Source organism: Cimex lectularius, unplaced genomic scaffold, assembly GCF_000648675.2.
Source record: "Cimex lectularius strain Harlan isolate CLEC.00 unplaced genomic scaffold, Clec_2.1 scaffold63, whole genome shotgun sequence".
NCBI classification, from domain to species: domain Eukaryota; kingdom Metazoa; phylum Arthropoda; class Insecta; order Hemiptera; family Cimicidae; genus Cimex; species Cimex lectularius.
The window spans coordinates 1,881,307-1,894,293 of NW_019392694.1; the positions used below are offsets into that span (position 1 = coordinate 1,881,307).

General features: G+C 35.4%; 2 protein-coding genes across 4 annotated transcripts in view; both read left to right on the plus strand.

The window, feature by feature from the left end:
• Nucleotides 1-8,422, plus strand: part of LOC106674167 (transmembrane protein 132C) — a 210,897-nt gene extending 202,475 nt beyond the window's left edge. Inside the window, exons 5-15 of one of the 3 annotated variants that reach the window (XM_014406737.2) lie at nt 4,401-4,547; nt 4,601-4,808; nt 4,864-5,204; nt 5,275-5,392; nt 5,470-5,652; nt 5,714-5,905; nt 5,965-6,216; nt 6,278-6,389; nt 6,496-6,907; nt 6,974-6,999; nt 7,269-7,336. In XM_014406737.2, the coding sequence (XP_014262223.1) occupies nt 4,401-4,547; nt 4,601-4,808; nt 4,864-5,204; nt 5,275-5,392; nt 5,470-5,652; nt 5,714-5,905; nt 5,965-6,216; nt 6,278-6,389; nt 6,496-6,907; nt 6,974 (1,966 nt within the window). In that variant the 3' untranslated portion in view covers nt 6,975-6,999; nt 7,269-7,336. Of the gene's footprint in view, nt 1-4,400; nt 4,548-4,600; nt 4,809-4,863; nt 5,205-5,274; nt 5,393-5,469; nt 5,653-5,713; nt 5,906-5,964; nt 6,217-6,277; nt 6,390-6,495; nt 6,908-6,973; nt 7,000-7,268 lie in introns of all 3 variants that reach the window. The other 2 variants (XM_014406735.1, XM_014406736.1) reach the window with 2 other exon arrangements.
• A 4,382-nt stretch (nt 8,423-12,804) lies between these two features.
• LOC106674281 overlaps nt 12,805-12,987 on the plus strand; it is a 28,864-nt gene continuing 28,681 nt past the window's right edge. Inside the window, exon 1 of the mRNA XM_014406913.2 lies at nt 12,805-12,891. Coding sequence (XP_014262399.1) covers nt 12,831-12,891 — 61 coding nt within the window. The 5' untranslated portion in view covers nt 12,805-12,830. The remainder of the gene's footprint in view (nt 12,892-12,987) is intronic.

Here is a 12,987-nt window from a genome sequence, read left to right on the forward strand (position 1 = left end):
GGTAATAATGATGATTAATTAAGGTTTTTAGTTGAGATGAAAAAAAGTTAATGGCACGAGAGGGATTCGAACCCACGACCTTCGGCTAGATACGCCGCTGCTCTACCACCTGAGCTATCNGTCGCCATTTCAATTGTCGTCGAGAATCCAAACCGATTACACGACATTTGAAAAATGGCAAAAAGGAGGGAAAATTCAAAAGGTGGGGTTGAGATGACAAGTTAGTGCCCGAGGGGATCGAAGTCACGATAGCTCAAGTGGTAGAGTACAGGTGTATCAAGCCGAAGGTCGTGGGTTCGAATCCCTCTCGTGCCATTAACTTTTTTTCATCTCAACTAAAAACCTTAATTAATTGTCTTGTATTAATTGGTCAAGCGGACCACGAAAATAGTGAATTAGTAATAACGATGGTTGAAAAAATCGATATTTTCTTTGGAAAATATCAATGGCCTATATATCTTGTTAAGTTAAAAAGCCTGACTATTATTTTTGCCATATTCACCTCCGTTAACCGCTGATTGTTGAAAAAATCGATATATAAGTGAGAAAAAATCCATGTTAGATCATATTGAATCTAGGCGCCCCACCCTTAGACCACCAAACCGCGGCACCCCACCCTCGGAAAAATATTCTTTTATTCCTCAGATGTCACACACTCACCCCGGTATACTCAGTATTCCTCAAGACGGTCCTTATACTAAATTGGTACAATTAACAGAAAATTATAAAATAATTAATAAAACGACACGACAAAAAAACAGAGCCTAACCGTGGACCACATTCACATGCATAAGAACAAATATATAAACGAACGAATCTATTCAACAAATTAGACATTACAAGATCACCTAAAACAACAAACACAAAGAAGAAAACATTGGCAAAACCAACCCGTATGACAAAAACGACATACACGCCATAATATGCGACCGCGGAGACAAAAATATCACACAGGACGAAAAATAAAAGAGAGATGTAAAGAACATTTAATGTCGGGGAATCCGGGAAACCAACACGAACCCTCAACAATACAGACAAGCACAAAACTGTAACAACATACAAAAAGGTGGCGTCGGTGGCCGCAACGGTTTAGGCGTTGACACGGCGCTCATCACTGTAAGGTAAAGGTCCCGGGTTCGAATCCAGCGGCCCTGCATTCGAACCCTACATACATACATACAAATGGGCTTTTTTCAAAAACACCGGCACCCTGAGGGGTATCACTCTGCTGTGGCGAACCCTCGTAAAAAAAATCAACATATGTTTTGTTACTTTGTAATTTACCCAGGCTCTGAAGATGACCCGAATAAGGGTCGGAACATGGGCAAAAAATTAAAAAATTTGTTTTTCTAAACTATCTCATTCTTGACCGCTCCTCAAGACTTCAACAAATTATGCTACTTCAATGTTTTATTGTGAGTGTAACAAACCGTGTTAATCAAAAATCAGGCTTAACATATTCTGTTGTATTAATAATAAAACAATAAAAGAAAAGAAAAGGCCCAACAAATTTATCTTCACTTTCATCGAAAGCTTATTTAAATTTGAATAATTTTCATAACTATCAGAGAGTTGAAAAATGTACGATTTAAGCATATTTTACGTACAAACAGGGTCGTTTTATGTATTTTTTTAGGCGTTGACAAATTTTTGAGCTTTTCTTCTTTTTCATACGAATATTTTAAACAATTAGCCAACAAAAATGTTACCGCCATGTGTTTACTTCGTAATTTGATACGACCGCATCAGAATAACACGTTTTTTAAATGGAAGGGCCCCGCGATAAACATCTACCTCACACGTAGAACCAGTCCATAAAAACTGAAATCCAACTCGTTATGAATACAGCAAAAAAAAAAACGTAATTATAACTTTATGTGTAAAAATAAACAAAATAACAAGACCATTCCCATATCTTTGAAACTGAAAAATCGTGTCTTCCAATAGATCAATAGATATGACTTTTTATGCTCAGTTCAAAATAAATAAATAACTGTGTAATACTTATGGAAAATAAAAAAAATGGTGTTTTTTTCTTATGATATGGACACAGTTATATATACGACGAAACGTGACAATTATGCGAAGTCGACTGTTGGCAAGTTTTACTGCTGACTCTGCTTGTAACGAAGTAACAAACAAACGAGATCGTAACTTCACTCATCTGTCGAAAACATGGAAATCGATAAAAAAATTTAGTGGTGCTGTATTAGTTAGAATTCGTTTTCGATTAACTAAAGTATACTAGTAACCCTTTGAATACTTTGTTTTATATCAACTCGCTGTAATCTAGTATATCGTACTCGATTAAATGCCGCTTAAATAGTAGGAAATGCTGCAAAGTTTATAAAAAATAAAGAAAGAGAGGAGAGAGAGAGAGAGAGAGAGAGAGAGAGAGAGAGAGAGAGAGAGTGAGAGAGAGAGAGAGAGAGATGTATATGACACTGTAATTATTGGAATCCTTGCAGAACGCCGGAGGTGCCGTTAATATCTCTTTTTGCAGAAAGGCATTGTTGCTTGGTTGTTTCCCGACAATTTGGTCTTTCTTCATTGATGAAGATTACACATTTCATTTCTTTTAGACATTAAAAATGTATTGAAAAGGTGTTGAAATAAAGAAAACATCCCGAGAAATTAAATTATATGACATTTCTTCTTTAGATTTGCAGATAATAAAGTACATTGTGGTCAAATTGTATTCCCCGGTTTTATCTGTTCTGACGCGTTTAGGGACGCCTCTCCCTGCTTATTACCTAATTAACCTGGCAGACGACAATGTACCAGTGCTTGGTCGTTTGTCATCATATTGATCTGTCTATCCTCGCAGTTTTATTCCGTCAGGCCCGTCCGGCCATTCGCCATCATCAGTGTTTCGCCTGCGTGTTATTTCGCCCCCCCCCCTAAGACAGATAACAAAGAGCATTCTGGTCAGCTTATCCTTGCTGGTTTGATTGTCTAAACGTATTTTGGCATTTTGCCACGGTGAAAGAACATGGTGCTTTGCCTCTCCCTGCTTATACCCCAATTAACCCCATAGACAACAATGGTTTTTTTATAACTCCACGGCCTGAGTAGACTATGAAAAAGGAAAATAAATATTTAAAAAAAAAATATATATATATATTTTTTTACTAAATAGACATTGTGAAATTTCTTTTTGTGATTTGTTATGTGACCAGTTGCATGTGAGTTGTCTGCCTATCCTCGCTGCATTGCTCTGCCTGTGTGTTTCAGCCGTTAGTGAGCTAGGCCATACTGGCTGAAACAACCAAGCTACTTGTTCATCACATGTAGAAAAAATCTTTACAAACTAAATATTATGAGATTTATTTTTCTGATCTGGAGAGTGATGAACTTGCTTGATCGTTTCCAATCATATTGGTTTGTCTTTCTTTGCTCTTTGGTTCTTTCTGACACATTTTGGCCTTTTGTCGTTATCAGTGGTTGGCCTGCGTTTTATTTCCTCGCTCCCTCAAGGCAAATAATAAAGTACATTCTGGTCAGCTTATATACATATATATACTAAATATTTTGAAATTTTTTCTTGTGATCTGGAGGGTGATGAACACCCTCCAGCAACCCAGAAATCTGCTGGTCTAAACACGTTTTGTATATTTTTCACCATGGAAGAACACTGGTTGGTCTATGTTGTTTTGTCCTACTGTTTCTCCAAGGAAATCAAGTACATTTGCTGGCTTTTTTTTTCCAAATGTGTATTATACAACAAAGAAGAACCTCATGATTCTTCACTTTGCAGGCAATAAGAAATCTCAGACTGAAAAAGTATTTGCCCTAGAAAAATTTAAAAAAATTATTTCTTTTGGTGACAATGAAAATTGTAAATTGAAAAATTTATTATTTTGTAAATTAAGTTTATGTGCCAGAAATGCTTCTGCCCATGAAGTCTTCATTTGATGAAAGTTAAAGCTGCTGAGAATATGTTGTCTCTTCTCGTTCATCATGCCAGTTGTTGAAGTTCTTTTAATTTGCTCAGACAAAACACTAATAATATCACTCAGTAAAATCCTTATGATGTGTCATTCATATTGATGATTTACAGATATTATATTATATTAGAAAACTACTTTTTTCCTTCAAAGTAAATAGTAAAAAAAGTTTCTTAAGTACTGTTTGGTTATTGAATTTCGGTGTGTGTTGGGTATACTTGGAGAATTGTTTTCACAACATATGGAAGCCCGGCTACCTGAAGTGGTCAGCAAACACCACACATTTTCTGTGAACAGCAATGTCAGTATTATTTTAAATGGGTCTTTATTTATGCAAATATATAAACAATATAGGTAAACTATATTGCTGTGTTATTATTTCACTTTTAATACAGCATTATTGCTTGTAGACACATTGCTATAAAGCTATTTATGTATTTAATTATTTTTAAGAGCCCGTGTGAAGAGTGGATTAAAGGTTCTTGGAGCTGAACTTATTTCGCGGGAGGACTGGAACATGACTGTTGAGATAAACACAAAGCAGTCTGTTGCAACTGTGACTGTAATTAACAAGCAACAGCAACAAGACATTGTACCAAGGTAAGAGATGACATATTTGAATTTCTTTTTTTTTAAACAAATGATATTTTTAGGACCGAAGAAGTGTTCGTGTGGATCATTGAAGTGGCAGGAGGTGGGCTAACAGGACTGTGGCAAGAAGGAAAATTAGTATGGAGTGTGAGGTACTTGAATGAAAGAGGACATCCGTCTACCAATCCACATCATCATGGCAAGCATAAAGCAAGTGTGCGAATACACATTAACAAAGATGACATACACGCTTTGATCCCGATATCAAAGGTGAGCTTGAGTCGATCGAATATTCAAACCAATAAAAATATATATTTCATTTTAGAACTGGGAAGTTGTAAACAGTGCTGTTTTAACCGGAAAGCAAGTTAGCCAAGGGATGAAGGTTGTCATGGTGTCACACGGAGGTCATCTAGCCGATGTGACCCTTCAGGCAACTTGCCACGTGCCAGATGACAGTGTCATCAAAGTGTCATCGTCTTGCAGTTCAGTTTATGTCGACGGATCCGAAGTAAGGGGTTCAGCGAATGCAAGTGTTGTTGTGAGTTATGGAAGTCTGGTAGCACTTGCGAGTTTCACTGTATGGATGCCGGAGCTGCCGGTTGAAGTGTCCTTGCCTGACACAAGGCTTAGTCAAGTCAAAGGTTGGAGGGTTCCTGACACTAGGTAATTTTTTATTCCTGTCTAATTGTAAAAGTATAGCCGGGGTACTTGATTGGCTTAATTTTCGCGGCAGATCTGGAAAAATGAAAAGAAGCCTTCGAACAGACACTTCACTATCGATGCTTACAGAAGATAACAACTTGGAGAAACCAACAGCTTGTAGGCTAAGATACCAACAGACAGACGTAGAGGTTAGAAAGTTTCAACAAAATCTCAATTTTTAACAAGTTTTAACACAACAGCACGATTAAATATTAAAATGTTATAGGTTTATGCCAGATTTGTTGCTGCAGATCATGATTCTGGCCGGGTGTCATACCTTGTCAATAGGCGCACATGGCTAAGGGTTACTCAGCTTGTTTTAGGTCTTTTGAGAGTATCTGATACAAGGATTGCTACTTTGCAAGGTAACATATTGCAAGGAAGAGCACCTGGAAGAACAGAACTTCAGGTAATTTTTTTTTTTAAATAAATAACGCTTTTAATGTAATAATGGATTTAATGTTTTATAGGTTGTAAGTGCTGTATCTGGAAGAGTCCTCGGTGCTAAAGAAGTTAGAGTTTTGAGCGACAAAGTTACTATTACGAAACTTAGCGCTAGTGTGGTATCAGGGCTCCAGTTGGCAATTTCTCCAGATACAGGTGTCGATAATGGGTATATAGCACAAGCCTCAGTCACTAGAAAGCTTACAGCGCAATATCAGGTTGGGGATATACTACCATTGTTATCGAATACTCTTCATACATGCTTCATTTGTTGTAGGAGGGATTACTTGACATGGAATTGGTATTTTCTGATGGAAGCACAACGTCCGTTTCTTCGATTGAAAGAGAAGACTATCATTTAATGGTTGAAACTGAGAGACCTGATATTGTCGCTTTTGCACCTCAAACACCAATGTCACAGCCGAGAGTTATTGCAGTCGCTCAGGGAAAAGGGAATCTTTTAACTGTAACTATGCATCCTCCGACTTCATGTGGTTCAAAAGTCCCGCTTTCTTCAACACGCGCACATGTAAAAAATTAAGCTTAATTTTTCTTCTTCTGTTGAATAATCTGTTTTTATGTAATTTTAGGTTGACATTGACTTCAGCTTAGGACTTTCTGTCACCCGGACAGAGCTTGTTCAGAATGATGGCGGTGCTAACAGGGAAATAGTAGCAGACCTTCACGATCTTATTGGTAAGGGTAAGGATGCTTTGCTTATTTATATTTAAAGTTGCTAAAAGATTGCAAAACAGAACTCGTAAGTAAAATGTCATGAAAAATCGTTAAAAACATTTTTTCCAAACAGGAATTCCATTAAAGGATGAACACAATCATGAACCGACAGTTCAAGCTAGACAACACCACGGCTCAGGAGGGACGTCGACGGGTGTAACAGTGTCTAAAAATCATATATTAACACCGCTAGAAATCGGGATGTATGTCCTCCTGGCTGCTTTCTGTTTCGCCATAGTCGTATTCGTAGTATCCTGCATTGTGTACGCTTCAAAGTTCAAAGCAGCAGACGGCATTGGGCAAGATCTTCACCATCAATCGGCTCACCAGCAGAACCAACAGCAGAGGAGGCAGCCGCCGACTCAAAATGCACATGACTGGGTCTGGCTTGGAAGGTCCACGCTGCACGTAACGGACAACCCCATGTTCCAAGGAAACTCATTTCACAATCCAAACCATTTCGAACACTCACATCACCACCAATGGTAAATTTTATTTTATTCCCATTACATAAATCCATTATATACGTGTTGATAGTTTTAAAATTTCAGATGATCTGTTTTACAGCAAACACCAGGTATGATGAAGTGAAGTTTGTACTAACACTTCATCTCATTTTAACCATAATAAGAAAAAAAAATCATATCAACCTTGGTATTTAGCATGAAAAAGTACTCAGTAGGGTTAGGAAATTGACTATTATTAATAAAAAGCAGTGGTGTTCGGTGATTAAAAACTTTATTACTAAATCATTCCTTTCAGGACAATTTTCCCTCCATAATATTGCAGTTTTATTAGAAATATTTATAAATTAATTATTTTTAATAATTATAAATTTTATTTTAGGGAGAGCAACAATGAAAGAATGATGGATAGGAAGGAGGTGGTACCACCTGTGCCACCTCATGGGCCGGGAGTACTTGAGGATTATCGTCCACCTGTGCCACCACACAGGAAGCCCATGGTTGTAAAGCACCATCATCACCACAAGGGCAGAGGGAGGAAAAGGGCAACCGTCGTCGGTAACCCGATGTTTAACGACAATGAGACAGGGCTGGCACTAGAAGAGCTCAATCTCGGAATGGACTACAACCAGATCATGCAATATTTTGACAATCTGAAGGAATCCAACGCCTGACTCTTGCACCACTCACCCCGGCAGTACCACTTTTGTAACACCCGCTTACAATATTGACAATAACTGTAGTGCTTACTGCAAGTTCTGTCACCCTCTTCTACTACTAGATGCTTTTAAAAAAAATTTATTTAAAAAAAAGGCAAAAAGAAAAAAAATTAATGACAAAACCTCTAGAATTTTTCATAAATGTAAGCAATATGTGAGTGGTAAATTTAAGATTAGCCGGTACTGTAGATAGAATACTTAAGATATATCCTTGGTGCTTTGGTAAAAAAATTGTGTCCTCTTTGTCTGCTTCGAATCACATTACTTTTGTGATGTACCACCTACTGTTACCTGATATGTAATCTCTTATTTTTATATAACTGTATGATATTTTTAATTTTAAATTTTATTGATTCTATGGTGGTATGTCTGGGAGTAACCTGGCGTGTCGTGTCTCACATGGTATACTTCGGCGATATTAACCTAATTAGATAACCAGTTAGTTTAGGTACAGATGTCTGTACTTGTAAATTGTAATTTATAACAAAGTGAGCGGTGTAAATCTCTGCTATGTATACTCTGTGGATACAATCAAGTTGTATAGGTCGTTGAATCATTTTTAAAGGGTTGTGAACCATTATCTAGTCAAACATTGCACAAGCTTAAGAGCAACTTCTCGTCAATGACTGTGTCTATGATGAGTTTTATTTATTTATTCTCAGCTGGGCTAAGAGGCTAATGTTCAGGCGTACAATGTGAAATGAATTTTTTCTCAATGTGTTTGTAATAATAAGGCTGATGTTGTTATCATTGTTTTTAAGTTAGTAGGAACTTACTGATGTTTAAAATCTCTTGTAAAAAAAAAAAAAAAAAAAAACTCCATTGAGACACAGTCTAAAAGCCATTCCTCAATGCTTTGTGTGCTTATCTTGTGATATATGCCCTCTTTGTACAATTTGCGTTGTAATATTTTGTATATATCAAAATGCTCTTCTTGGTGTGTGTATATGAAAAACATAAAAAAAATGAAATAGTAGAATTGTACTTTATTTATAGTTACATTTATGTTGTATCTTGTAGTCAAACTGTGTTCCTCATTGTACAAGAAGTAAAATTAAGATGTTTTGTTGTTATTATAAATGTATAACATCTTAAATTATATTGGAAGTAGCTTTGTAGAATATAGAAAACAAAATCTGAGATGTGCTTTCGTAACTCAGTGTGTATGGACAAAAGTGTATAACAAAACTCCCTCCATTAATATAAAGCAAAGTTCGTAAAAACATAACAATACTTCTGTTTAAGCAAACTTTTTTTGTACCTAGTTCGTTCCACTCAGGTCTTCCTTTGCTTCGTGTTACCTCAGAGTTTTTCATTATTTATTATAGAACACTCGTTTTTATTCTCATCTTTAATAATAGTTTATTGACCGGTTTAATATTGTTGAAACGGCATGTTGTCATAACTCAAGAGTACAATTTATTCTAATGCTAAATAATTATTAGTTGTAATTATTAGTTTAAGTGGTAAGTCTGCTCTAGTCAAGCTTATGGGCAAACGGTTTGTTTTTAATTACCCAGATTATTCGGTAGAAAATTTTCGTTCATTTCAAAAATAAATTTCATTAAAAATTTTATAACAAAAAAATAACTGAGCACAAAAGTTCCTTAACTATTGAATGACTTTTAAAAATCTTTAGAAAAAACAACAAAATTATTGATGTTCAAATGTATTTTCTAATTTGCCATATAATATTTTAATTGTTTGACCAACTGACTGACATAATGACATGGTCAGATATAATTAACCTTATATAGATGTTACTGCTTTGTAGTTTTCTTTTAGTATAGGTCACTTTATTTCAAAAGCTACTGATCAATTTTGAGCATTTTATTTTTATTTTAATAAAAATAATTTCTGTTTATTGTGAAATGACTGTCGGTTTTTTACCTTATGCCATCAGTCTGTGGCTTGCTCATTGTGCCATGAAAAAATTGTTTTATGTGTTTAGACTTGCGTAATGTAGAACTTTTGTTTTCCAATTGTACACTGTTAACCGGTTGAACATAAGCTTTGAGAAAGGGCTTTTCATATTGGCTTTATTTGGCCTGAAAATCGAAACAATTCGCGCAGATTGTGAATGTTCCGTGCACGGGTTAGTGTAATGGTGTTTGCAGTATTAAAAAACAAATTCATATGGTATAATAAAGATCTCTTATGTTAACATTTTGTCTAATTTTGCACTCTAGATCTCAGCTTCAGTGCGCAGAAATTATTTAAACAACAATTTTCAAAAATATTGCATTTAATTTTGTTACAATGTTAAATAAATAAAATATACCAATTTTATACTGTACTTAAGAAAATGTAGCATTGAGAGAGAAAGAAAGAGCGAGAGTGAGAGTGAGAGAGAGAGAGAGAGAGAGAGAGAGAGAGAGAGAGAGAGAGAGAGAGAGAGAGAGAGAGAGAAATGGAGAAACATTGTAGCTTTTCAGAAAGGGTGCATTGCCCAAAATGATATGTGGTTACAAGCATACAAAATATATATATATGAAAAAACGATGATTTGTAAGAAATGTTTAAATTTCTATATAAAATTAATATAAATATATATATAAATGTATACATTGCAGTGTGCATTGCACAAGTATTGTAATGATAATTATAATGTTTTAAATGAGTTCATAAAAATTTATTAAACGCCTGTGTATTTATTTTAATGTAATTTATATAAAATGAAATATATATATTATACATATCACATTAAAGACACAAACAAATATGTGGGTATGTGTTATCAAAACTGTTGTACTTAATGAATAATTTATTAAACCCTGATTCTTAGAACTAAATTTTAGCTGATTTATATTGAGGTTTGCGCAAGAATAGGCAGATGAGTATGATTGGGACATCAAGCTAATGGTTGATCCAGTAACAACTCCATTTATAAAAATAATGGTATACCACAATTTTGCACCCTTGAGGCAAATTGGATAAGTCAAATTTTGGCCAATTGAGAAAGTTTACATTCCAATAAGTCCCCAGGTATGGCAGGCTGTGTGTAAGGGCCTCAACACACTACAGACTAAACTGTCATCTGATATTTAGTCCAGATACTAAACTGTCATCTGATAGTGTAGTCTGGCTACTAAACTGTCATCTGATAGTATAGTCTGGCTACTAAACTGTCATCTGATATTTAGTCCAGATATTAAACTGTCATCTGATAGTGTAGTCTGGCTACTAAACTGTCATCTGATATTTTAGTCCAGATACTAAACTGTCATCTGGATAGTTCAGTATGCCTACTAAACTGTCATCTGATAACTTTGGCTACTAAACTGTCATCTGGATAGTTCAGTATGACTACAAAACTGTCATCTGATAATTTTGGCTACTAAACTGTCACTTGGATAGTTCAGTCCAACTACTAAACTGTCATCGGATAATTTAGTCTGGCTACTAAACTGTCATCTAGTATTTTAGTCCAGATACTAAACTGTCATCTGATAGATGGGTTCCAACTAAAATGTTTGATTGGCTGGTGCGTAATCCGTGTCGGTTCAATGTGTTATCCATTTTATCCGCCTAGGAAAATCAAATGTAAATGTAAATAAATGTGGTGGTACATTTATCGACAAGTGTCCTAAATTTGTGTTAAAAACTATATGAGTGTTGGAAAATGCGATAAGTACTAACGAGTCAAGATATAATTAAATAAATTATGCATCACTTTTTACTAACCACATTTAATAAAGTGTGAGCAATTTTTTTAAAAACCCAGTTTTGCCCCAAAGGCCTGGAATTTTTGGTTTAAATCATTTCTTTGTATACAGAACTATGTGTGTTTTTGGCATTTTATAATTAAGTCCTGATTTAAAATGGTAAAGCACTTGACTAATTCTTTCATTTTTGTCACAGCCTTGTCGATATTTCACAAGTTTTTAGACAAGATTTCTTTCTCAATTGCTAAGAGTACAAACAAAGCCATAAACAAACTAAAGTAAAATTTTGAACCAAAAATCATGACATACTATTTGATTTATAATGATTTTTATTTGGTCGTGACAATAACTAGTGAGAAACATAAGGAGAAAGAATCAAAGCGGACAGGGGAGGGGGAGGGCTCACTGAGCATGTATGGCTCTGGTGGTCTAGGAGACGTGGACTTTTCCATGGATATTTCGATGTAAATAGTTTTTATCTATTTCTCCACAAAGATCATCGTATAAATAAGTAATTGTATAAATTGAATTTGTATAAAAAAGGATCAGCCCGCTTTTCCCGCCGGCTCTTCTTTTGCTGCCAGGTCCGCCCGGTCCTTTCTTGACACTCCTACCTAATGAAGAACTGTGGCCAATACTTAAATAGTAAAAAACTAAATAAATAAAAAATAAATCATATATGATTTCAACAATCAGACCTATTTCAGCATTTCACTAATTGATCTTTTGTTTCTTTGTTTAACTCATATTTATCAATTTTTCGAATACAACAGCATCAAAGAAGAATTTGTAATTTGGTGTCAAAACTGACATTATGATAATGTATAATCAGTAAACCAATTAATATAGCTTTAAAATTCATTGAAGCATAAAAACAAAGAAAATCATTTGAATCTTGATTCATTTTTAACGTGGTCCCCCCCCCCCTGCAGACCTAAGTACTTACCGTTTTGAAGGAACAATGGCTTAAGGGCTAACTATCAAGGCAGAAGATAAAAGCTTATTTGTGTTTTGTGAATTTGAACTGGACGATGAAATTTGGTTTTTTGGTTTGATGAGGATAAAGAGATGCCAGGAGAAAAAGTGAAGCAGAAGTAACAAGCTTTGAGGAAGAGGAGGCGGTGGAAGTAACCCCTTCCTGTTAGTTTAAATTTCCCTTTGGGATTTAAATTGAACAAGACGATCTTGCAAGTTTTATAAAAATGCTGTAACAGAATAAATATGCAATTTCAAAAAAGATCGTCTGAAATTTTCTATACTGTTCGGCATTTTTTTTCTAAAAGGATTTCGCCAAAATTTCTTGTTTTCAAGTTTTCAAAAGGCTTTTTACGAATTTAACTGGCTGAGGCAACACGAATACTTTTGAAAGAACCATACGAAGATTGGGTTTGAATAGAAAAGTTTATCGTCCCAGGTGGTCCGTTCAGACCTTGAGGTCGAAGTCAGGGGTGGAAAATCGAAGGTTGGACAACGCCTGCGCCCAAACCGATCTCTTTCCTTCCCTTTCCCGGTTCCTCTCCTGGCTTTCCCAGTCCTCGACGAACGGATCATGAGACCGCTATGAATCAAAACATGCCGCCGATCATAACAATAACGCTCATCCCAATCATCGTCGCTTTCGGTCAGTAACAGACACATTTTAACAGACTTGTTGATTTTTTTTTTTTTTTTAATCGCCTTGTTTAATTTTATGTCGTGTCTTGTATCCAATTGTTTA